The 26,015-nt window shown below is 40.1% G+C and overlaps 1 protein-coding gene across 2 annotated transcripts in view; it reads right to left on the bottom strand.

The window, feature by feature from the left end:
- Positions 1 to 5,907: 5,907 nt before the first annotated feature.
- The window catches only part of sertad2b (SERTA domain containing 2b), an 89,443-nt gene continuing 69,335 nt past the window's right edge, over positions 5,908 to 26,015 (bottom strand). For both annotated transcript variants that reach the window (XM_041789295.1, XM_041789294.1), the window contains exon 2: positions 5,908 to 15,179. In XM_041789295.1, coding sequence (XP_041645229.1) covers positions 13,904 to 15,175 — 1,272 coding nt within the window. In that variant the 5' untranslated portion in view covers positions 15,176 to 15,179 and the 3' untranslated portion in view covers positions 5,908 to 13,903. The remainder of the gene's footprint in view (positions 15,180 to 26,015) is intronic.

Genomic DNA, 26,015 nt, shown 5'->3' with positions numbered 1-26,015 from the left:
GGAGTCATGGCTGTTTAACAGTGGCAAATGTTGGCAGAGAGCTGCCCTAAACTGGAAGAAAGCAGCAAACACAGAGAAAGACACAGGCTGAGCTTTGTAATGAAGACTGCTGAGATGACACGCAGCTGAGATTTTAAATGTCCAGAGGAAAGAAGAAACAGACAGCGCAGCAAGCTGCTGCCAAAACTTGACTGAGAATCAAACCTTATATGCTCACTGTTAGGTCTTAGACTCCTCTAAAACCACCTGGATGCAATCAACTCAAAACACTTATTATCAGATTCTATTAACAGTATTTAAGAGGCAAACAAATATGAGGTTGGGTTTAAGGTTGATGGTGTTCACAAAAAAAGACCATAGAAATGCTAATATCTTGTGGTTGAACTGGATTGCCCAATACCTGGTCTGCAATCCACTGTATCATGGTAAAGAGGGAGCTGTTGGGAGGCAAAGCTTTTGAGTTAGTGGTCGATCTTTGTTTCAGCCCTCACCTTTGGCCATGAGCATTAGGTAAGGACTGGAAGAATGAGATTGCAGGTTCAAGTGGTCGAAATGAGATTCCTCAGGAGGGTGTCTGGGCTCAGAATTAGAGATAGAGTGAGGAGCTTGGACATATAGGGGGATGTCAAAGTAGAGCCGCTGCTCCTTCACATCCAAAGGAGCCGTTAAGGTGGATAGGACGTCTGATCAGAATGCCTCTTGGTCCCCTCCCTGCGGAGGTCTTCTAGGCACGTCCAACTGGGAGGGGGCCCTGGGGAAGACCTCACTGGAGGGATTATATACCCCATCTGGCCTGGGAATGTCTCAGAATCCCTCAGGAGGAACAGGAAAATGTTGCTGGAGAGAGAGAGGTCTGGGTTGACTTACTTGGCCTGCTGCCCGACCTAACCCTGATAAGCAAAGGATGATTGGATGGATGGATGGATGGATGGATGGATGGACGGATGGATGGATGGATGGTTGGATGGATGGATGGATGGATGGATGGATGGATGGATGGATGGATGGATGGATGGATGGTTGGATGGATGGATGGATGGATGGATGGATGGATGGATGGATGGATGGATAAATGGATGGATGGATGGATGGATGGATGGATGGTTGGTTGGATGGATGGATGGATGGATGGATGGACGGACGGACGGTTGGATGGATGGATGGATGGATGGATGGATGGATGGATGGTTGGATGGATGGATGGATGGATGGATGGATGGATGGATGGATGGATGGATGGTTGGTTGGATGGATGGATGGATGGATGGATGGATGGATGGATGGATGGATGGATGGATGGATGGATGGATGGATGGATGGATAAATGGATGGATGGATGGATGGATGGATGGATGGATGGATGGATGGATAAATGGATGGATGGATGGATGGATGGATGGATGGATGGATGGATGAATGAATGAATGAATGGATGGATGGATGGATGGGTTGATGGATGGATGGATGGATGGATGGATGGATGGATGGATGGATGGATGGATGGATGGATGGATGGATGGATGGATGGATGGATGGATGGATGGATGGGTTGATGGATGGATGGATGGATGGATGGATGGATGGGTTGATGGATGGATGGATGGATGGATGGATGGATGGATGGATGGATGGATGGATGGATGGATGGATGGATGGATGGGTTGATGGATGGATGGATGGATGGATGGATGGATGGATGGATGGATGGATGGATGGATGGATGGATGGATGGATGGATGGATGGATGGATGGATGGGTTGATGGATGGATGGATGGATGGATGGATGGATGGATGGATGGATGGATGGATGGATGGATGGATGGATGGATGGATGGATGGATGGATGGATGGATGGATGGATGGATGGATGGATGGATGGATGGATGGATGGATGGATGGATAAATGGATGGATGGATGGATGGATGGATGGATGGATGGATGGATGGATGGATGGATGGATGGATGGATGGATGGGTTGATGGATGGATGGATGGATGGATGGATGGATGGGTTGATGGATGGATGGATTGATGGATGGATGGATGGATGGATGGATGGATGGATGGATGGATGGATGGATGGATGGATGGATGGGTTGATGGATGGATGGAATTAGCAATTTCGCATTACTTTGCTTTCTTTGAATAAATGAATTCTCTTTATGGCAAAACTACTTCACTGACTAATGAAAGTTCAACATTTTTTTTTACCTTTTTTATTAAGTGAGGTTTTATGTTTGTGTGCTTGTCAGACTTTATAATTTTCTTCATGTTTTAATTTCAAAGCCCTGTGGAAGACTATATTGATCATAATTTTGGTGTACTGTAATATTCACTGTTAGATCCTCACTCTGGAGATCCTTTTATATAAATGATCTGTCTATGCTTTCAAAAATACAACCCCAATTCCAAAAAAGTCAGGACATTAAGTGAGATGTAGATAAAAAAAGAAGGAAATTACTTTCTAAACTTGTAAACCCATATTTTATTCACAATAGAACAAAAGCAAGATGTTGAAACGGAGACATTTTACCATTTCATGAGAAACATCAGCTAATTTTGAATTTGAATAGCAGCAATACATCTCAAAAAAACTGAGACAGGGACATCAAAAGGCTGGAAAAGTAAGAGGTACCAATGAAAACAGCTGGAGGAGCCATTTGAAACTAATTAAGTTAATTGGCAACAGGTCAGTAATATGACCGGGTCCAAAAGTACATAAAAGATTCAGAGAATCTGAAGAGGAATCTCTTTGCATATGGGACAAGTCCATAGATCAAAATTTGGTGTTAGTTATCACAATCCAGATACACCGCCCTCACTCTCTGGCCCAAAGCTCTTTTAAAATGTACTAAAGATAACTGGACAACTGTTCTGTGGTCAGAGGAATCAAAATTCAAAATGATTTTTGGAAATCATGGATACCATGGCCTGTGAACTAAAAAGAGAAGGATCATCCTAATGTTATCAGAGCACTGTTCAAAAGCCAACATCTCATCATCTGATGGTATGGTGCTGCATTAGTGCGTATGGTGTGGGCAGCTTACACTATCAATAGTGAAAAGTAAAAAAAAGGTTTCAGAGCAACATATTGTTAGCCTCATAGCATAATTGCCTTAGTCACATTTTAAGATTTTTTAATCTATCCTGTAACAGCAAGTTCTACCAGATGTCCAGAAAATCAAACTGGTGTTTTAGTGAGAAAAGGAGAAATTACCATGATAACCACATGTTGGCTATCAAGCACAACTTTTCAGCTTTCAGAAATTGTTTGACTTTTTCTGAAAGCACGGTTGTCTAACTATGCAGTGTGCTGCAATGCACTAGATGTTAATGGGTTTAAAACAATGCTTTAATTAAGCTTTTCGCAAATTTCAGAATATCAGGCCCAATTTGAGACCTAAACATCCCCTGTAGCCCACAAAAATCCCTTGTACAACCATAACTTAGAACTCAAATATTTATCTTCAGTGTGTAATATTAGCCTAATAGCAAAATGAAACATAATATTTATCAGTGTAATATCCACTGATCACAAAAATGGTTTCTTTTATAATTAACCTAGACTAGGCCTTTTATTGGTTCATAGGGACAATCCCCTCAATGGACGCCAACATCTTGGAATTTTGCATGTTTCTGTGGCACCACAGAAGGAACCAAATACCAGATATACATTTTTTTCTAACTCCACTGGCCATTAGAGTTCTGACCAGAGAAATGAACATCACGCATTCTAGAAGTGACTGTTAGATGTTGATATTCCTAATTTTACACGCTGCACTTTCAACATTTCTTACAATGAGAAACCCACTGATATAAATGTAGTTTTCAGTCAGGCATCAGTAAAGCCAAATAAATATTATTTTTTATGTATTATTTAAATGTACCTTGGCCCAACAAAATAAGTTCTAGCAGCATTAATGTCTCCAATTAGTTGTAAGAGTTGAAAAGCAAGCAGCATAGTATAATGTTATAGGGAGAATCCCCAGTTTTTCCAGCACCAGTTAAACTGACTCCATACACCAGACAAACATTAACGATAAAAAGATTGCATGAGTTCAAACTTCTAGCTGTTCTTTGTTACTCTGAGACTTAAAGTAAAAATGTGTAATCAAGTATTTTATGACCATTACGAACATGATTAAATGCGTTTGAATTTCTTAAATGTAATTTCCGTTTCTTAAATGACCTCTTGCGGCCCACCTTCAGTGCCTCTGGGGACCACCAGTGGGCCCCAGCCCCCACTTTGGGAAGCACTGATTAACAAATGAATATTTCCTATAAAGCTGTTGATATTACTATTGCATGTATCAAATTGAACCCCATACACTACTAGCTCTGCAATCCAAAGTTTTTCACAAAACATGTTCTCATCAGTCTCCAGCTACCCAAGTCTAACAAAGACATGAGTCTGGAGACTGAAGAAATGAATTGATAAAAGTAAAGAGGAATTCTTTCCCAGTCTTGCTTGATGTACATCTTAAGTTGCTCAACAGTGCAAGGTTTCCTTTGTCATATTTTGAGCTTCATAATGTTCCATTCATTATCAGTGGAAGACATGTCTGGACTGCATGTAGGTCAAGTCTAGTACATGCACTCTTTTACTGAGAAGCCATGCAACTGCAACTCCTGCAGTGGCTTGGCATTGTCTTGCTGAAATAAGCAATAAGCTGAAAAAGTCCTGATCTGGGTGTTGCTCCAAGCCTGCTCAGTGTTAATAGTGCCTTCACAAATGTGTAAGTTACCCATGCCATGGACACTAATACACCCCCACACCATCACAGATGCTGACTTTTGAACTTTTTGTTGACAAATATATGGATGGTCCTTTTCCAACTGTAGCCCAGAAGGCTTGACAGCTATTATTTCCAAAATCACTTAAAATGTGGACTCATCAGACCACAGCACACTGTTGCACTTTATGCCAGTCCATCTCAGATGAGCTCTGGCCCAGAGAAGTTGGTGATCATCTGGATGGTGGTATAGATAGCAGTGTGGTAGATAGTATAGATGCAGCACCATACTGTGTCACACTTCCAAAACTTCAACAATTACTGCCTTCAGCCCCTGATGCTTACACCTTGTTAGAAGAAAAGGTGATGAATAACAGCGGTAAACATGCTCCTGTCTAAACTTTTTTAAGTGTTGCACGCATTAAATTCAGAAGGTGAATTTTCTCCCCAAAACTATCTAGTTTTACACATACTTGCCTTTTTTCGGTTAACATTTGAATGCAAGTTGAAGGGGAATTGTCATTCACTGTATTTTGCTTTTACTCACATCTTACGCAATGTACCAAAAAGGTTGGGGTGCTGTGTAAAACTCCATCATTTATAACTATTTTGTTTGTTTCATTTTGGAGTTTTGTACTGTCTCAAGCTGAGGATACCTGACTTCCTATTCAGAAAAAAAGATCTGCTATTATTTTAAATGAAAATAAGGAACTTAAGATTTTTGGAAAATTTTGACTTGAACTTAACCACTGGAAAAGGAACTTCTGGATTGAAAGGGAAATAAGGGAACAGAAAAAAAAATAAATGTTGGATACCACAAGGTGCAGATGAGTTTTGACTTGTGAAATGCGAGCTTCAGGAGCAGTAATGGACTTATTTTTTATCACTGTGGTGGCAGGGGGATGTTTCGGGGGCCTAACCTAATTGTGCTGAAAGAAACATTAAAGCACGATTAATGTTCTTAAAAAAATGTGTGCACTAATTATGGGCCTTACTTGCACTGGGATTAATGTGTTAATGCTGACTTTCCTGTTGTTTCTATGGTCACAATTATAAAAGGTCAATATCAGGAAAGTGAAGACACAAAACACACATCTCTTTTTACAGTTTATTGTATCTATATGTATATATAATAATATATATACATATATAAAACTACAAAAGTAAGACTGTTTCAAATTCATTTCAGCTGTCTCTTATCTCATATACTATATGTATATATATACACGTATACATATACTGTATATATATATATTATCTACAGTCCTCATTTGTATCCCATTACAGTGATCAGCTGACATTTCTCTCTGTGTTCTATTGCATAGAAAAAGGCACAGCTCAGAGGTCTGTGTAAAATACAGCCTTCTTCGAGGAAATCAGCCTCGACTGCGGTCAGTCTCTCTCTGGGTTTTCGAGCCGCAGCACGCTCGGACAGCGCTAAAACAAATTCGGTAACAAACACTGATCAAAAAAGTCTCAGGAGCTCGAATGTTGTTCATACTATGTACATTTCTTTTGGCATTGAAGTGTCTGCGACAGGCTTTGGAGTTTGACATCTGAAGGTTGGAGACGGCTTTTTGTGTATTGCTGCATGAACTGTTTGCCTTCAACTGGAGAATGAGGAACAAAAACGTAAAAAATGTGTAAAAATTTGTGGTTGCCAAACCACAAAAATCAATAACAAACAAACAAATAAACAAGATAATATAACATCCTATGTATATAAAAAATGGCTTCCACCCATAAATCCACGCTCAGATACATTCCTATCTGAAGTACATTCCTACCAAACATTCTGTACACACATTTACAATCCAAATGTTCACTTCACATCAAAAATAAATATATATATTTACACAGAAAAGAAAAACAATATGAATAAATAACTTCATAGACCCAAAAACAACCACTCCAAAATTCAAACATGTTGAAAGAAACAAGACAGTCGTCTGCAAACGGTTTGAGTTGCTTTCTGCTCGGCTCCTGCTCTGCTGTGAATTCAGTTCATTAACACTTTAGCTGGAGATAACTGCACGCTCGATAACTACTGATCTTGCATTGGAACATGTTTCAACACCACACAGTAACACGAGTCAGACTGGAATCAGGATTACACATTCTGTCTCATTAACAACTTTAGAGTCCCACCAGCTGAGACATCAGTAGAATACCAGTAAGATATGGTTTTACACTAAGGCAAGGATCAAATTTGCAGAGACTGTGGGCAAAGGGTTTCTTGTGATTTCTATTATATTTAATTGAAAAATCCACCCTTAATTATTTTGTAATGTTCTTTGGGTTTCTGGACCACTCTGTGCTGTTCTTTCTACATTATTTCAAATAACTAGTTAAATGCAGATGACATATTTAGTCAAAGAGTCAAAGTAACCTAAAGCTAAACCTGCAGTTATTGAAATGTTTCCTAATAAAAGTGGTTAAATGGATTTGCATGACTAGTAGTAGTCCCTTTGTTAAAATGAACAATTATATATTACCAAGTATGATTTTCACAAAACTCTGTTGCTGCTTCTTTCACCATATTTGTTGTTAAATCAACATAAAAAAGTCAAAATGGTACCAAATCAAGAGATATTAGGGAGCTAAAAGACCAGCTCTTATTACTGGGCTGTGCCAAGTGATCCAGATCTCTAAAATCAGCTGGGAGTTCTCAGCGAGGGTGGATGGATGAGAATAAACTGCACTTCCTGCTTATTGGCAGACTACTTCAGTTGACAGGGTGGTCTTAGATGCATGCCAGTGCATGTAGTGTCCACACTAGCAAACCAATCAACACAAAGGCAAATGAAGTCTGAGCTATCTAAATGAAATCATCTTCAGTATGTTCTGAGGAGTTTCAACACCAAGCATTAAGGATCACAACTCAACAGTCAGAAATTTGCATTAATGCAAGGTAAAAACAAGGTCTTACAACTACTGTGTCTGCAGTGGCATGCATGATATAGAAATAATGCTGTCATCTGCACTAAATTCAGTCTATCTTCCTTTAATAAGATTGCTTCCATGATGGGCACCTTACCTACAGGCACTCCATTTTCAGCATCAAGCAAGTAAATCAAAGACCCGGTGAAATTTGGGTTAGTATAGTGATTTGAAGCAACAACCAAAATAATGCGCACAAGAAGAATACAGGAATAAGTTTTTGAAGATAGTTTAAAAGAATAGTTTCTACTACAAAGCTGGGATGTGAGGACAGTGTTTATACTATACTATACTTTTGCTTTAAACTTGAAAAATCAAACTTTAAAAAAATAAGCTGAAGAAGTAAGTTTGGTTATAGTTTCATTTATGCTTCTTTGTGTTTGCATCAACTTTCTGTGTCTTAATTATTTACTTTTGGTCTTTTAAATTTCTGTAGTATGCTGGATACTTTCTCTACTTTCATTGGCAGGACCTCTCAGACAACTGCCACTACACCTTGAATGGGTATTCATTTGTGTAATATTGTGTTTTGAGTTATGTGCCCACAGAGAATCAATTAGTATAGATTTAACATCAAGCTGAGGGCATGTTAAAAGTCAGTCTTTGCAATCTAATCTACAAAAATGCAGCTAAAGCTTTACAACAGATTCCTCCCTCCTGCAATGGAATTTTTGAATAGCTAAAATGGATTATTTAATGTTACCTATTTTTTTGTTGAGTGGGTAATTGCTGCCTGAACAAAAATGCCTTCTGGGAATAATGAAGACATAACTGATCTTTAATTGTGAAATTAAACAATTGTGCAGACTTCGTAGGAGGCAGAATTATCAAAAATATACTTAAGGCAATTACACCTTCCCACACAGTGAGCCCTGAAATACAGTGAACATAATGGGCATTTTCACATTAGGCACAATTGTTCCTTTCCTTGCCTAAGCATGGTTGCCCCTCTATTTTCTCCCCTACTGGCCTGATTTCATATAAGTAACACTGTTGCATACATAAGTGTGCTTGTATATGCACACAGGCTGATACAGTAGGTGGCAGCATGTATGTAGCTGGGCGAAATATCTGCCAAGAAGAAGAAAGAAGAAGCAACCATGGCACCCACTCAGGTTGACATTTGCATATGCGCTATACAGTTAATGGAGTCCATACTGCTTCTATAAATACTGTTATTATTTTTAAGAAACACACAAAGACCCTCTCCCTACTTCAGTTAAGAGCAGGAAATGACCCCAATGATGCACAAATATGATGACTTTTTTGAGGGGATTTTTGCATAGTATTCCAGATTTTGGGGTCAAATGTGCTCAGGTTTGGGCCTAGTTCCCTGTGGTAAAATTTACCCTTTATGGCATGACTTAAGCATTAAAACAGTATAAAAGTTTTGCTAAAATCTGTGGCATTTTTGGAGACCGACAAATCTTTCCTGACAAGGGTTTAGCCTTTTTTTTTTTAATCTCACTGCCACCATTTTATATCTCTGAAATAATGCACTACCATGATGCTAATAAAGGCTCTGTGCAAACTGTGGCCTCATCTGTGACACTGTTGAATGCAATCTAAAATCATGATTGTGGCTTTACCTAATGTGAACGTCTAGTCAAGGTAGACCTACATGACTGTGGCATAACTGTCTCCAGCCTTTTGCCACCACTTTTTAAATATCTTTAATACATTTTTATTACATTTATTTGTTGTGTCTGTTGACTGGGGACAGTACCGAGTTAAGAATGTAAAAATTACCTAATGTATTAATGACTGAATGCTTTTTAAAAGGTGCAGAGAGGTTTATGTAAACAGAGTATTTTTAGATTCAATAGAGAGCAAGTAGACGGTTCAACTGAGGGCACAGCGCTGATAAACAGAGTATTCCTAATCTATTTAAAACTATACGTGCCTGTGTGCGTGTTCTGCTGGAAAGGACACATGAAGACCTTAAGGGTCCTTATGTGACCTCCCTGTAAGATGCAGCCATCACATTTTGTCTGCTTGTGCCAGAGATCATGCATAGTGTGCAGACGGGTAGTGCGAAAGTGTTTGCATTGATGCTGAATCTGGTTAGCGTCCCAATTTCCTTAGAATTACTTGCAAAGTTATTAAGGTGAGTAAGATCTACTGCAGCAGTCTGTGCATGAGCACATGCATTTGGCTTTTAGGGTTCTAAACTTGCAGCTAATTCAAAGAAATGAATACAGAAACCTGAGATTTGGCATATAGGACTCCTTTTCTAAACAAAAGTGTACATACTCTGCAAATCCAGGCTGTATCTATCACGGCATGCTGTGCTGTAATTTGTCTGTCAACCCTGTTGCTAATTCTGTAGGGACAAAACCAAAAGTAAAGCAATTCTACCAAAATACTGGGTTTCTATGTGAGTTTCCAAGGATTTCAATGGAGTCACGTTTGGTACCACAAAGACTTTCTCTGCAGGCTGTGTGAGCGGTTTTGTCTTTGGTCCAGTACAGTCAGATTTAATGAGCTTGGTGGCCAAAGTCTCTGCTTACGTTTGAGATTCTAAATCATCTTTTTCCAACTGAGAGGGTAGAGTTAGTTGGTGGTGCTGCTGCTTCTTCCAATGTAAACACTTAGCTGTGGGTGGAGCTCATTTGAATCTTGCTGTGAGTGAAGCATGATAACCAGCACGAACGACTGGGCTCATGTAAAACAGCGTACAGCACAGTTACACACTGCAATAACTCATCTTCTACCAAGTGTATTTGTGTAGTATGCAGTCAAAATACCTGATCGATCTTATTCTGAGCCACAATCACCTCAAAAGTCATGATAAATATCTCACTTAACGATAAAATGCAAAAAAATGAGGCCTGAATTGCTTTCAATGTGGAAAATATCTATGAAACAGGAGAAATTCACTTCTAACATTTTTTGAAACAAGATGTACACATTACTTTAGTATATTTCTTATTTTAAGACACTCAACAAGTGCGTTACTTCTCAGACTGGCTGCTATTTTCACAAGCAATTAATTCTTGTTCTCTGCTTTTTTATATCTTTAAATGAGGCCTTTACAAAGGCTTGCCAGATGAACATGGCCTATGTTAAGTGTCATGAGATATTCTGAATGACAAACTATACAAATACACTTTCCTCAGATTAAGTTTGTGCAGAATATGTGCTGCCATAAGGAGGAGAAAGAAAAGCATTACAATCCTGAACTGAATTCATAGTCATGATCTGTGCAGGAGCAGACCTCTGCATCCACCAAACAGTTAAACAAACATTCAGACGATGTGTTTTTGATATAATCCCAAAGCGTTAATATAAAGCCAAGCTAAAATGTAATGTAGCACACAGCTAAAACCATATAATCCACGCTTTACGAATAGCATCTGCAATAAGATAAAGATTAAATAATCATTATTTGATCATGAGAAATTACTTTTCTTAATAGATTTAATACAATAAATTAAAAAAAAAACATGGAGGAGTGACCTCTCTATAGGCTGTTAAAGTGAAAATAACTAGAAAAAAATTCTGTAATAAAAACAGGAATTGAATAAGTGGTCATTTAGAAAGGCACTCTTCTGCTAAAAGCCTTGATTCAGTGTGTTTGTGTGTTGTGTGTCATGGCTGTGTGTTTAATTGTATTTCTATACATGTGAGGGGGGAAATTCCCCCCAAAGACAGGAAAAATCATCAATATGAGCACTATTTGCAGGTCAGAATCACCTGTTATATGTTAGGATTAAGGCTTCATTTAAAGATTAGAATTAGGTTAGGGAGTCAGAGGAATCAATTATTGTGTTAGTATGACTAAAAATTGACTTTAACAACACAAGTAAGCATGGTAACATACTCAGATAATGTACTTGGGGTCAATTTAGTCTTGCATGGATACAGTCGGCATCGAGGGGAACAATCCATTAAAAAAAATCCCACCCTCTTCACACTGAGGGCAAAAGGAGACCATTAGTCCCAATGCTAAATAGCTGCTACATTGTCTTCTGCACTACAAATAACACTTAAAATCAAAATATTTTTATATTTTACCAACAAAGAAGAAGAACACTGTGGCTGCTCGCCATCCAGCTACAGGGCAAGCTTTGGATCTGAACTCCAAATATGTCGGTCTATAGTCTGCACTTAATGACATGTTGCTTTGACACTAAGTTCACAATACCCAAACAATTGTTTCAGGGTTGCAGCATATGTTGGATGAATTAATATCATGTATGGCTTAATTAATCCTATCTACAGAGAATACGATTTTATCTTAACAGGTGACTAAACCTGACAGCAGAAATATCGGGGGATCACCAGGTCAGTGAGTGTGAGTAACAACAGCCATAAGGGTATGGCACAGTTTTTTTGTTTTTTTTTCTGATACAAGTGCTAAATCAACACTTTTTAAATGTGCCAGTCCTAAACAGGGCCTAAATCGATACTTATTAGAGAAAAAAGTATGTTAAAAGTCAACAGGTGAATAAAAGCTGTCTTGCTATCGTAAATGATTCAGAGACATTTTTTAAAAGAGGCCAATAAAACATGGGATAAGAAAAGGAAACAGGTGTAACTTCTTTGTGCAAGAGGGTCAGACTAAATTCATATGCTGGCAGTATAGAAAAATCATATCCATAACATTGTGCCTTCTATTTGGAGTGGAAGGGGTTCACTTTGGGGTGGTGGGGTACCAAAATGAAGCCTCAAAATCTGTGCTGCAGTTTGGTATCAGATGTGTTTTTACCAGCTATGTTGGTACAGGATTTCATACTCATCCCTACCAGCCATGTTCTCACAAGTTCATTTAATGTCCTTTTTCATTTAATAGCACTGACTCAATGTAGGACGTTCCAGCTTGTTACCAGTAGCTTTAGAGTCTAAAATTTGTGCGTTTGCAGCGTTGTAGGCTAAAATGTTTCCTTTCCCCCGCTGGACGTCTTGCTCCCAACTATGATGTGATGCCGACTGTATCAATGCATACACCTCAATCGGCCCCAAACTTTCCAGATTTCACCCTGAAATCAAACAGCATAAAACAAAAAGGAAAACCAGGGAAAAAAACAGACAACAGTATTAACATGGCGGAAGCTAGAGTGCAATGAATCAGACATTTTTGGACGGACACAGGACATAATGTGTCAGCCGAAGGACTTAAACATACTCATACATAAGTGGAAGGAAAATACAAAGTGGTGACTGCTACTTGTTTGGTATGATGTCATAGGTCATAGGTCAGCCTAAAGAAGGTCCAATAGTTGAAAGGTGGCATACTGTGACCTACTGTAGGGGAGCTAGATATACTTCTGTAAATTCATTTATTCTCCTGCAGTGCTTGTTTAATGCAGTGGTTCTCAACTGGTGGGCTGGGACCCAAAAGTGGGTCGTGGAGCTGTTTTCAGTGAGTCCTGAATGTGTCTGAGTGTTTTAAATCCTTTTGTTCAGTTGTTTAAGTTTTTGATAGCAAAAAAGGAAATAGAAATTGCTTTGCAGATTTTTTCCCTGAAACATTCAAGAATCTTTATTTTGAATTTACCCAAACTCATAGGAGTTCTCTATGATTTCTCACAGAAACACAAGGAATTTTACCATCAATGCTGAGAAGTTTTCCTAGAATTTTATGGGGGGGGGTTTCTTTGTGCATTTCCCCAGAAACTGTTGGTATTTTATTCTGGACTTTCACAGAATTTTTCAGGAATCTTTTCTGATACCTTTTTGGACATTTATGCTGTATTCTTTATATCATATGTCTTACTTTATTAGTTTTCTTTGTTTGTCACATTTCTATCTGCAGTGTTATATTAAATAAATCCAAGTCATCATTTGGGTCACAACTTCTCATTATGGAACTTTTGGTGGGTCCCAAGGCTAGACCAGTTGAGAATCCCTGGTTTACGGAGATAGGACAGTAGTACCATAAAAAGGCCTAATTAAGCTATAAGTGTAGCCTGATTAACTTTGCATTTAAAGGTACTAACTGGAACCTCTCACAAGTATAGAAATACAAACATTATGCGTGTCTTTGCTTTCTGGTTACTTCCATATTTCCATATTTGGAAAGGCGAGCACAGTGCATGCACAGTGTTGTGTAGTAGTAGTTGTCATAGTAGTACTGAATGACATCACCATCGATGTTTACAATTACCGACCTTTGAAGAGAGTAAAAAAAATCATAAAAACAACGGGACACCCCCACATCGTTTCATTCCAGTCTGTTCTCACGCTGTATCTGTCCGTGTGATTCTGAGGTGGGGGTATCTACAAGTCACGATCCCACCAACACCTCCATGATGTGGTCCAGTTCTGTCAGATCAATTTTAAAAGGCTGATTGGCTGAAACCTGGGGGGCGGGGCCACTGTACGGCGACGACAGCGATTTGAGGAGGTCGTCTGCCGTCACCACGGACGACAGTTTGGTGAGGCCGCTGCTTGCCGTCACGCCCCCAGCCCCCGCCGTTGTACAGGGGTCAAAGTCATACATGGACGTGTCGATGTCAGCGAACAGGACGTCATCCAGCGCCAAATCTGAGAGGAAACCAGAGGGTGACGAAGACAGAGGGGAAGAAGGAGTGGAAGAACTGTCCACCAGGCCACCAGGGGGCAGTATTGGCAGAGTGTCCATCGGCCGAAGCTCTACACAGCGCCCTTCTGCTAGCAAGACGCCAGCAGCCTCCTGTTTAGCACTGGTGGTCCTGCAGTCTCTGGGTGTGGGGGAGAGGGGCGTGAGGTGGGAGGGCGGGGTGAGTGGCGTGGGAGCTGGGGAGGTAGTCACGGTCATATTATTAGCTGCTGCTGTCCTTGCTATGGCTGTGGGTGGAGCCAACTCCATGTCACTCAGAGAGGAGGGGAAGCTGTCATTGGACAAGGTGGGCAAAGGGGCCCTGGGGGCTGCCTGGCTTAGCAGGGCCGAAGGTAAGGGGGGAGGTTGTGCAGGGGGAGGCGACAGAGGAGGAGTGGGAGGGGATGGAGCACAAAAGGCAGCGTCTCCACTGTCCTCCTCCAGTAATGACGCCGGAGTCAGGCAGGCTTCCAAAGGGGCGGGACCTGCCTCCACTCGACCAGGGCAGGCCTGGGATGTCTGGAAGTTGGGAGGCACCATCGGGTGGGGTGAAGGTGGGGGAGCAATGACGGGCATCAACAGCGAAGACGGCTGGGACACCTGTGTTGTCGCTGACAACACCCCAAAGGAGGGCGGAGCCTCACGGAAGCCCTCGTCCATAGGGTCATCAGGTGGAGGGGAGGGCGGGAAGAGCAGGGGCCGCAGAGAGCCCTCCTGCTTGAGTTCGTCCTGGATGCGACGCAGCATGTTGTTGATGAGGACGCGGCGCTCCAGGCTGGGCTCGCCAAGTGGCCGCTGGCTGTACAGCTTCATCAGGGAGATGTTGAAGATGGTCTGCCGCTGAAGCGTGTACGACACTTTGGACAAACCCTCAGGGCCCAGGCCTAGTCCCCCTCCCGCCAACGACGCCTCCAGCGTTTTGTCTTCCAGCCCCTCTTCATCCTCGTCCAGCTTCCGCTTCGCACCTTTACCGAACATAAATCTGAAAGACAGAAAAATAGAGAAAAATTCGATGTTTATTTCACTAAAACAATGAAAAGGTGATTTTTAGAATCCAAGCCTTGGCTAGACTCTCTCTACCCATTATTTCATTGTGCTCCAGTGTTGTTTTTTAATGGGAATTAAAAGTATAATACCTTATTTTATATATTGCTTTATTTATTTTATCTGAAAATTGCTAAAATTATATTTTTCTACTTTATAGATACATCCAAAAGAGACCTTGTCAGTATAACTTTTTTTCAAGGTAACAGATAAGAAAAATGAGCAGGTTTTGGGGTTAGTTTTAATTTCATAGCATTTAGTTGATATGCAATTGTTGCAACACACATGGCCTGTCCTGGGAGAGCAACAGAGATTTATTGTGCTTTACAGATGTATAAAATAGTTAAAATCAGAGGTTTGAATTTTGTGTAAATTTCAACCATTTCTGTAAAACAGAGCTAACTGTTTTAAGTAATTTCCCGCCTTCATGGTAACAGTAATCAGACAAACTTTGGCCTAGATTTCACCCAAAACATTTCTGATACTGCAGAGATATCACAACTGGTCTTTTAGACTTGTGTATTTCATCTCCAATTCCATATCACTGAAGGATCTCATCATGAGATTATCACTGTCATATCACATCTCAGATACAGAAACACTGACACACACAGGGGTGAAGTTTGCAGAGCGAGAGCCTGCAGCTTAACGGTGGTGATTCAAGAAGCTGCTTAAACGCAACAAGCTTACTGCAACAAGGGATTTAAAAACACACAGTGAAACCAGGAGCAGCTGCAGAGAGCCTCACCGCTGCATACTGTAGCCCAGCAGCACTATCACACACATACTAGGTTATGTAATAGCAGCACTGCCTGCTGTAGCACAGGATCATAGGCCAGATTTAAAGCCCAACCCCCCTCCCTCCCTCCTGCTTCAGTATTAGAACAGCACATTGAATTACTTATACCACTTTAAGACAGCATGCGTGTTTAACCAGTGTTGGTTTCATTCATATAAAGACTGCTGCTAACCTCCACACTGTAAGAGAAGACTTAAGGCAAGATTTAAACACTTTATTATAAACTGTAGAATTACACAGGTTGACTAACCAGGTAAAATTTCAGTCTCACCCTGGCCCCTCCACTGCTCTCTATTTCTTGATCTTTTTTGATAAAAGGCATCTAACAGGCTGTGGCAGAAACTAGCATTAAACACAAAGTCTTAAGTAGTGTTCCCTTTGAAGGTAATAGGCAGGCCGATAACAACTGTTAGGTTTGTTTTCCAGTTGTCATGAAACCAGACGTCAAGCTTTGACATGATTCTAGTTAAAATCAAACAATGACAGAACTTATTTTAACACCACAGGAACAAAAATAGAAATCCTACACATCCAGTATTGGGCGTTTTTTTTTTGTCTTTAGTTGCCAAAAAATGCATTCATTGTTTCAAATACACAAATATACATGCAAACATGTTGATACTGACACCTGCAATGTATGCGTACAGACAATGATGTTGCCTTTTCTCCTGCAGCAACTTTTGGCTAAAAATAGTACTGAAAATCATCAGTTATTATAAAGCTTTTGCCCTTTTTGATATCCACTGATAAGATAAAGGAGACTGTACTGCTGTAAAGAAACTGGGTTAGGTGCACTTTGGTACCTCTGAAGCCGGCAACAATACTATGAGAATCAAAATGAGCCATGTCAACTGACAAAGTACAGTAAAAGTACCGCACTGACAATGCTCAACGTATCCAGGCCTGGGCATGGATATGTCACACGCCCATGCCATCACCAATGACTCGGTATACCTAAGTATTGTTTTTTGGCTGTAAAATAGCAACAGATTGCTACAAAATCTGAGAGTTCCAAGCACTTCTGCTGAATGAAACCCAGACTTTTTACCTCGTATGAGCCCGTACAGTCATTGTTGTCTGCATGTCCGTAAAATATCTGATTCCCCCCAGCATTCCTTTATGCGCCATGAACTGTGCCATCTCTCTTTGAATTTTGCATGCCTTTCAGTGCTGCACTGAACGATGTTCCGTTCAGATGTCAGCGGCCAAGACCAAAATTTCACTTCTGATAACATGAAATAGTATTAAAGGTAAGTTAATTCAGTGGATGATAGTATGGTACTATAATTTTATAATAAGAGAGGTTAAATCAGCCGTTTGATTAACACGGACATAATCTATTTGTCCACATATTTGGCACTCTCCTTTACGCACAGAGGATGAAAGGTGTTTGTTATCCTGTGAGCTGCTGTTTGGGGCTCAATCAAGGGAAGAAGCTTTATTTTACAAACCAAAAAACCTCCCACAATCGTTAAAGCCTGACTTTGCGAGAAACTGGTCAGAAATGCAGACTGGACTGGGATCCATTAGAGCAGGGTTGTAGTGGAGCTGTGCGAAGTTAAATTCTTCAGCTCTTTTAAAATCTTTGTAACTTGTTGAAGTACAGTGAGACAAAATATACAGATCTCTGTCTCACTAGAAGAAAATTCTGCTGTCTTTATCATGCAGCTGCTGCCTGGTGTGCTCTCTGCGCTCTGAGGCGGGTCCTTTTGTTGTTACTTCACGTTTCGTCACATTCCCGCGCTTGTGCTCCTTCATTTGCATCCGTGCTGGGGCTGCGAAGCGTGCCACGCCGAAGCACAGAATGACTGAAGTGATGCACACCCGAGTTCAGCCCTGAGCAGTCAGAGAGGAGAAATCACAAGAGCACAGCAGAGGTGTTCATGTTAAATTGTACATTCACATGACGATATCTGAATGCAACTTAAGAATGACGTGTCACGTGTACAACAGATTACATCGCCTTTTTGAGGTTGATTTGCTGTTCACTTCAGTTTTATTCTGTGATTTCTTTTACCTCTATCATGCGTAAGTAAATTAGGAAATTAAAAGATTTACGTATTCTACACTGAATGTGTGGTTTTGTGTAATTCTGTGGTGTTCTACCTCAAGAATGAACTTTTCTTCACCAATGGTGTCATATTACCTCTGTGACTCAGACTGATTTTGCCACAAAATGTTACTGTAACTATTATATTGTATTTTGAAATTGATGAAACTGATGGAATGCTCTGTGCACTGTTGTTTTTGTTAAGGTTGTTTTGCTCTATGTGGATGGAGGTATTTTGGTTGTAGTCTTTTGTGAAAATAGACCTGCATGTCTTTAACCGAGCAGAGAAATGTGATGCTTCCAGCTTGCACTAGAGATGGACCAGAGTGCATGTTGAGGAACTGCAAAGACTGGCTAGAGAGCGATCGGTGAGCTCCAAACTGCCTTTCTTGTGCAGATCTCTTATTTCCCTATCAGGTGAAAAAGTTAATATTGTTGCTTTAGAACACGTTATACTGATAATGTCAAAATGCGATGTCATAATGTCAAAAATGTTTCAAACATTTCAGGCTTTCCCTGGCTCTGCTGGTTTGATTTACTAATGTAGACCTACCCCTGGAGTATAACCAGAGTTTTTAAAAGCCAAGCTAGCATAGAAGTGGGATTTCTTTCCAACATCATTCTTGAGTCTATCGATGGAACAGATGACAAATTATGGAAGTAAAAAAAAGATGAATGTAATACATGTTAAAGAAACAAACATTTATATGTTTTTTCTTTAAAAAAACTGTTTATCTAATTAATTCAGCCTGATGGTGAAAATTGGGAAGAAAAATGAAGGTAAACAAGGCAAAAGGAAAAAATAAGTTAAAGAAGGAGAAACAAAGAAAATAAGAAAGAGCGACAGAAAATAGGCATTGCTGCAGTGTTTTTGACTCTAATCCAGGCTGACAGGCTCATGCAGCCAGTCGCTGTCGACGCACACACTCACACACTGTGCTACACACAGACACACTGCGCATGCTTCTCCTCACACACACACACACACACACACACTAACACACACACAGGAAGTGAGAGCTGCAGGCCCAGTCACCACGACTGGTTGGTTGCCATGACAAACAGAGTCAGCTGGGAATTCACCCAAAGAGATGACAAAGAATGGGATGGGGGAGATGAGGGGGAGGAGGGAGGGAGGGAGGGTGCTGGGGGGCAGGAAGGAAGAGGAGGAAGACGAGGAGGAGGAGGAGGAAGTAGAAGAGCAGGGTGAGAGATTGGTCTGGGAAAGGTGGGATGGGAATGAGCTTTCTCTCCTTCCTCTTGTAAAACTACTGCTGAGGAGCCTCTGAGCAAAGCACTCAAACAGCATCTTCCTCCAGCTTTAGTCCTTATGAAAGGAGCAGCAGATCTGGTGTTTCACAGGCGTACATATACGGTTTCATCTCAAAATTTGACTGTTGTTAAGGGATTTTTTATTGAGTCAGTTAAGTCTGATTTTGAACACTGCATTAAGAGAAATTTCATACTGTCACAGCCCTAGTTCCCATGATGCACTAGGCTAAGCTAATTATCTTTAAGTATAATATCTAGCCTATATCTGAATGTCAGATAAATAAAGGTAAGAGGGTTGCATCAACTTCCCATTTAACTCAAGAAAAACAGCAGACCAAAACATTTCCCAAATTGTGAAATGAATCTTAAAGAATTTATTTTATTCCACTAGGATCATTTATCAGAATAAGAGGTGCTAAAAACCTGATTCAATCAACACTGTGAGGATTATTTGAGACACTAAAAATTAACAAAGTATATTTCCCACATTTATGAGAGATAGGGAGGGGGGCGAATGAGCAGGAAGCAGCGGGAGCCGATCTGACTCATCAATCATCACACTGCTTCCTCAGATTAGAAGTTTTAAGCCTTGAACTTCATGTCACAAATATTGCAGCATAACCAGCATCGTATTTTGAAAAGTGGAGCGCTACCTTCGACCGCTTCCTATCAGCCATGCTTGTTTTGCTGATTCAGTTAGCTGCTACCGACGCCATTACTCTTGTGCGTGCAATGCTGCGTTCGTGTCCGGCATAAAAAACTGACTACTCTTCCACTGCAGTCACAAGGATGCGTTTAGGTACCAAAACATGGTACCGTTTTATTTTACGTGAATCGGTACTTGGGAGTACCAACAGAATTCGGTCGGTACCTATTAAAGTACAGAATTCGGTACCCATCCCCATGCACTATTAAGTTAGAGCTTTATATTTAAAACAAGAAAAACTTATTTCAGGGGGTATGAAATTATTTGAAAGCAGTATTGAGAAAACTTTAGGTTTTGTATTTTTAATGCTACCCAATATCTGTATGTTTTAAAATGCACACTTTAAAACAATTGATATTCTTCACATTTACCTTGATAATAAGACTTCAGTATTTCAGCAGCTAATATTTGACTTTTGTGTCCAAATGATTAAATGTCTTAAATAACTGCCAAAATGTTTGATTTAACAGATAGAGATGTGCATTTTCTCTGGTCTCACAATTCAATAGTGATCATCATGTCAGCTATCTGAATTAATATTACAAACACATTTAAACTGATTGCATCATTTATTTTTTACATTACTGCAGGCAAAAAAGAACTATTAGTCCTCTAACTATGAATTACCATTTGAAAGTCTGCTAAAAAGTTTTGAGGTGAATTTGGAAACTTGGCTTTATATCTAAAATAGTAAAGGGGAAGAGGGAGCAAAGTCAAAATTAACTGTGTGTTGTTTACAGTATTTTGAAGCTAGCATGCATTTATATTTTATAATTTTATTTTTTCTTCTGGACTTTTCCTCTAATTCACCTGGATTACAATGCTGTTTTTCTAGTGAAGAGGGTATCTCAAGATTATGTTAAGGATGAGTAAGGATTTCAGGGGAGCAACCTGAAATTATATAGCAAAGGAAAACCGAGATAGATCAAATGAATGGACATGTCTGATGAGAGCTTCATGTCAGGGTGGTTAGGGTATTTAGAGTTGTTTATTATTATTGATGACATGGTTTATCTGTCCAATCCCAGGACAGAATGTTAAACTGACTGATAAAATCTGCAAGAACAGGAAAATACTGGGCAGAGATCAACACAAAACTCATTTAACTGGATTTTCTGAGGTCAAAAAGGGTTCTTGGGGCTCATTTTAGTACAAGGAGGATATAAAATCTAGTTTCAGCTTTGGATTGTTGTGATCTAAACCATTTCCTGCTGCTGTGTCTGTTCACTGCAGCAGCTTCTGGAGCTTCGAGGAAAAACAGCGATCAGAAAATGTCAGAGTCAAAGAGAGCAGCAGAGTTGGTTTCAAAGCAGTTTGTGATTGAGAGCTGAAGCAGCTGCGCATGTCTGGCTCACTGACTCATGGCTGGGTGTTTAGACTCTCACAGACACTCACACAGTGCAGGGCTGACATACCAGAGTGCCCCACCCCTTACATTCCTCTTCATTATCCTCATCTTCCCTTTTCCCTCTTCTCCAGCCTCCTCTGTGCTTCAATCACTTTTTTACCTTTTCTTCATCTCTACCTAACTACCCCCGTCCTCCTCTCCACTCCGCTGACCCACAGCCATCTTACACCCTGCGAGATGGGTCTACATCTGAACACCAGAAGAAGACAAACAGCTCATAAAGGAGAGGAGTAGATAAAGAACAGCAGTGAGGAACAGAGCTACACTCTAAAATGGAGCTACGGTCTTTATTCAAGGCCACTGTGACTTCACACGTCGCTGGTAACTGACAGAATAGATGTCTGAAAACCCCCTTTACTAAAAGTTTTAGCTGAGGAGGAAACAGACCTGTACAGATAAACAGCAACCATCTAAGATGAGGAATTAACCAACCAGATCTGAAGGTCACTGTCCGTAGTTTTGGACTGAGACTTAGTAGACCTTTTCTCAAGTCGTCTGTGCTGCTTTGTGACAAAGCAGTCAGATAAAAACCCAAACATCAACCATTTGTGTCTGTGTGATTAACGTAAAACACAGAAATAAGGTAAAAGGTGCATTCTCTCCCCTCTTACCGAAGTTAAATGTCTGTAGTAACGCAACACCAAGCTAACTCTGTAAGCCTGTGTATGGCTTTAATGCAAGATGCAGCGACTTGTATTACAATGCCTTTAACGACTGTTTAAAGGTGTTTTAACTCGTGACTCCCTTGTTTTAAGCCCATGATAATTTAAAGAAGAGGACTGTGGCATTCAGCAAGGTTCGAGAAGCTGCTATCCTGAGTGACAGCCAGGCTGACTATAGACATGGTGGTTGCTGCTAACGCTAAGTTAAATCATTGATAAGCATGGTACTTCTGACAAATCCTTCACAATAAAAGTCTGTAGTTGTTTCGCTAGAGCGTTTTTATTGGGAATGCCTGCATCAGGAAATGTAGCGCCTTAGTATCAGCTTACATCTTAAGTCACTTTTCAGTTTGAAAACTTCACATTTGTTGCTTCCTGCTGCAACAGTCCCTTGATATATCCTGTTTAGTTGAATCATTGTTTAGTGTTGCCTACTTGAGGAGTTTTAGCTTTTTATACAGTTATACATATTTATCTTACTCAGTTTGCTGCAGCAGCCCTGTGGAGCTGTTTGTTATTTAAAACTGTTGTATCAAATATTCGATTTAAAATGTTGTTGCTGTTTTTTGTGTCAATGTGAAGCCAAAGTATAAATAAACTTGCCGGAAATTAGGCTATATCATTTTTATGCATAAATATCTTTTGGTTTTTTAATAAGAAATCCTTTTTCAAGTTACTAGCTTTGTTTAACCTGATACCAGCAAAAAAAAACAAAAAAAACAAGAATATCGATATTTTTTTTAAATGTCAGAATTAACATCAGGTTCTGGAGCGTATTATGTAATAGTATCGTTAACAAAGCGTAGGAGCACTTTTCAGAGTGATCCCAGCAGACATAAAAGAAAATAAATGAGTGGCAGCTTAAGCCAGTGTTATAATTGCAGGCTATTTCCAGCACATTAAGGGTCTTTTTTCCTTAAGCCGATAGTTCAAGGTACCACATTTTGGTTTAATTTGATGCACACTGCTGATGTGCTTTGTGTAGGGCTGAAGGATTTGGGGAAATAATCTAATTGAGATTTTCCCCCCATATTGAGATTGCAATTTGATATGCAATTATTTCTTAAGTTGCTCATCTTATGTATTTTCCAACAAACACAAGCAATAGATCCTTCTACAATGTAACCAACGCAATAATTGACTAAACTATGGCTGAACTATTTTGAAAAAATATGTAACTGTAATGATTTGATATGTATTGCAAATCACATATGAATAGATGTATTCATCCCTGATGGAGTTCCTAACCTGAGGGGGTCCATGTTGTGGTGATGAAACCATAACCAAAGGCAGAGAATAAGAGTGGGCCAGCAGAAGTAAACAGCTCAACATATGAATCAGATTTGGTAACACAACAGCAGTTCCTGCTTCCTTATCTAGCAACCCTAATAACACTGACCAGCCACCAATGGGCAACAGGATAAGGAGCACGTGCTGTTTAAACTGCAGCTAGATCTTACAGCTGACATCAGACCGTGTTGTCATGAGGATGTAAAGACAAGAGTGTGTATCTCACTGCTGCAAGAAGTAGAAATGCTCTTAGTATTGTGTTAATCTAATTTGATTTACTTATAATATTGTTTTAAAAACAATAAGGCTGCAACAATGAATCGATAAAATCGATAATTTAAAGTGTTGGCAATGAATTTATGTATTGATTTGTTGTGTTGATTATGGCATCACTTGGTGTGGTGCAGAGCTGTAAACGTCACACATGGACGGCTGATAAACTTTACGTTGGCTTGGTTTAGTACTTCTCTGATAATTTGATGGCTAGTGGAAAATTTTAGTAGGTATATTTATAATCAACTGTGTCTCATGACAGAGATGAGACCCTAGCGATCCAAAAGTGGCTCGTCATCATAAAAATTCCTGCAGAACTTTAGTTTCTGTTACGATGCGAGACTGGATAAAAACAACAGCGATGGACTGTCAGGCGTTCATGTCATCCACGATATTTGCCTCACTTTGTCATCTAAATGTCCGCTCAAACAGGAGAGAGGAAGGAAGAGTGTGAGCTGCAGTCACAGGGTGAGAGGAGCGGTTGGGTGTGTGTGTGTAGGTGTGACAGAGATAGTTTGTGTTTCCGTTCCTGAGTGCAGATCAGTCTGATGACAAGCACCAAGGAACTCACATTCAATAAGTGAGTGACAAATGTTTATGTTATCAAAATATCAGTGAATTTTATAGGCTGAGGCTTATCTGTGGGTCCTCTGGGATGAAATAATAGCAAGAGGACATAATAAAAGCAGTATCCCACTGTAAGAGTCTTTCATTCAAACCATATCCCCAAGCTGTTGTCATAAGTCTGATCTTAAAGTGTTTATGTATGTTTGTAAGGAAGGAGGCAAAGTAATAACATAAAAAAATATTATATTAATTTTTTTCAATAATTTATTTTTTTCTGTTTATGCTTTGGCATGTTCAAGTTTTTTAATTTAACAGAATTCAAAAAATGTTTTCTTTTAGTTTTAAGAAAATAGACATTTATACATTACATTATTTTGACAGCTTTGGAATATCCATGTTACATTTTTAATTAAGCCCCCCCCTCGGAAAAAAAACCCATACGATTCATCGATGAATCGAGAAAATAATCATCCGATTCATCAATGAGTGAAATCATCGTTTGTTGAAGCCCTAGAAAAAAACTAATTCCTTAAGCCGCCAGCTTGAGATCAGTTTTTATCACATAAAACATGAGAAGAATGGGAAATTTGATTCACAAAAGTCTGAGACTAGATAACATTAAAAGTTGTATGATGCCTTCAGGGATACAGGCCTTGGAAGTAAAAGACAGGATAAAGGAAGAAATGCAGTAAGTTGTTAAATGTATGAATTAACACAGAACAATGGTGTGAAACATTAAACGAGAGAGTTTAACACATTCAGAGGTGAGGTCAGGTGTGTGTTAGACTGCAAACACACGCCAGACCATGTGGGCTGAACATATTACACCAGGAGCTGCCTGTAGTGAACGTAGTGAGCGTATGTGAGTGTTGTGCAGTAGTGCAGTGCGAGTGGATGGACTCTGCAGTGATATTATGATCCTGTAACCGGATACGCTGGTTTCCATGCCTGAGCTGCACATCCACCCCTCCCCCTCACCTCCACGCCTGGCTATTTCAGGTTCTCTAGATGCACCCAGCGTGGACACAGACTAGTCTCTGCACTGCTGCGGGTACTTGACTGTTGTGTGCATATTCAGTGCAGCAATCACATACAGTGTGCATGGAGGTAACACGCCGGCAGTCATGACTGAGCTTCAACTGTTCCGCCTCCTCGCTGCAATGCATCCAGGGCTGCACATGAGGACGACACTGTTCAACTCACTGCTGAGTGTAAGAGGGAGAGAAAGACTGACACACACACAATGAAGAGCTAGTAAACACATTCCAGGCAAAACCCAGAGGAAGAGATAATGCGTTGTAGTGCTCGCCTGACCAGACGCACAACGCTCAATAGCAGCTACGCTTCCACACACAACTTAAGATTCAGTTACACCATGACGATGCCACTACGTCTACTACTACTATAAATATTACTACTGCTTACTTGCTCTTTTCATGACTGTTTCAGACATGTTGAGCACTTGCAGCCAGCCTTAAAAGTCTAAGTTTGATTAACCACCATGCAGCCCCAGCACTTTTTTCCACTTTATATATTCACTTCCCTCTTTTGCATGAGCGTTCCATAAAACAGGCAAATACCATCGACAAGGAAAATTTGGCATGTGTGGATTTTCCCAAACAGACTTGGACTACTGCTTGTGCTACTGCCTGTGCTACTCAAAACCACCTAACCTGGAAGTGACACACTTGGACTGTGGATCATTACGCAGAGTATTTCATAACTGTGTTTAAACTGTTGAAAAATT

This window comes from Cheilinus undulatus, linkage group 6 (assembly GCF_018320785.1).
Source record: "Cheilinus undulatus linkage group 6, ASM1832078v1, whole genome shotgun sequence".
Classification (NCBI taxonomy): Eukaryota; Metazoa; Chordata; class Actinopteri; order Labriformes; family Labridae; genus Cheilinus; species Cheilinus undulatus.
This window is presented reverse-complemented; position numbering and strand designations above follow the sequence as displayed.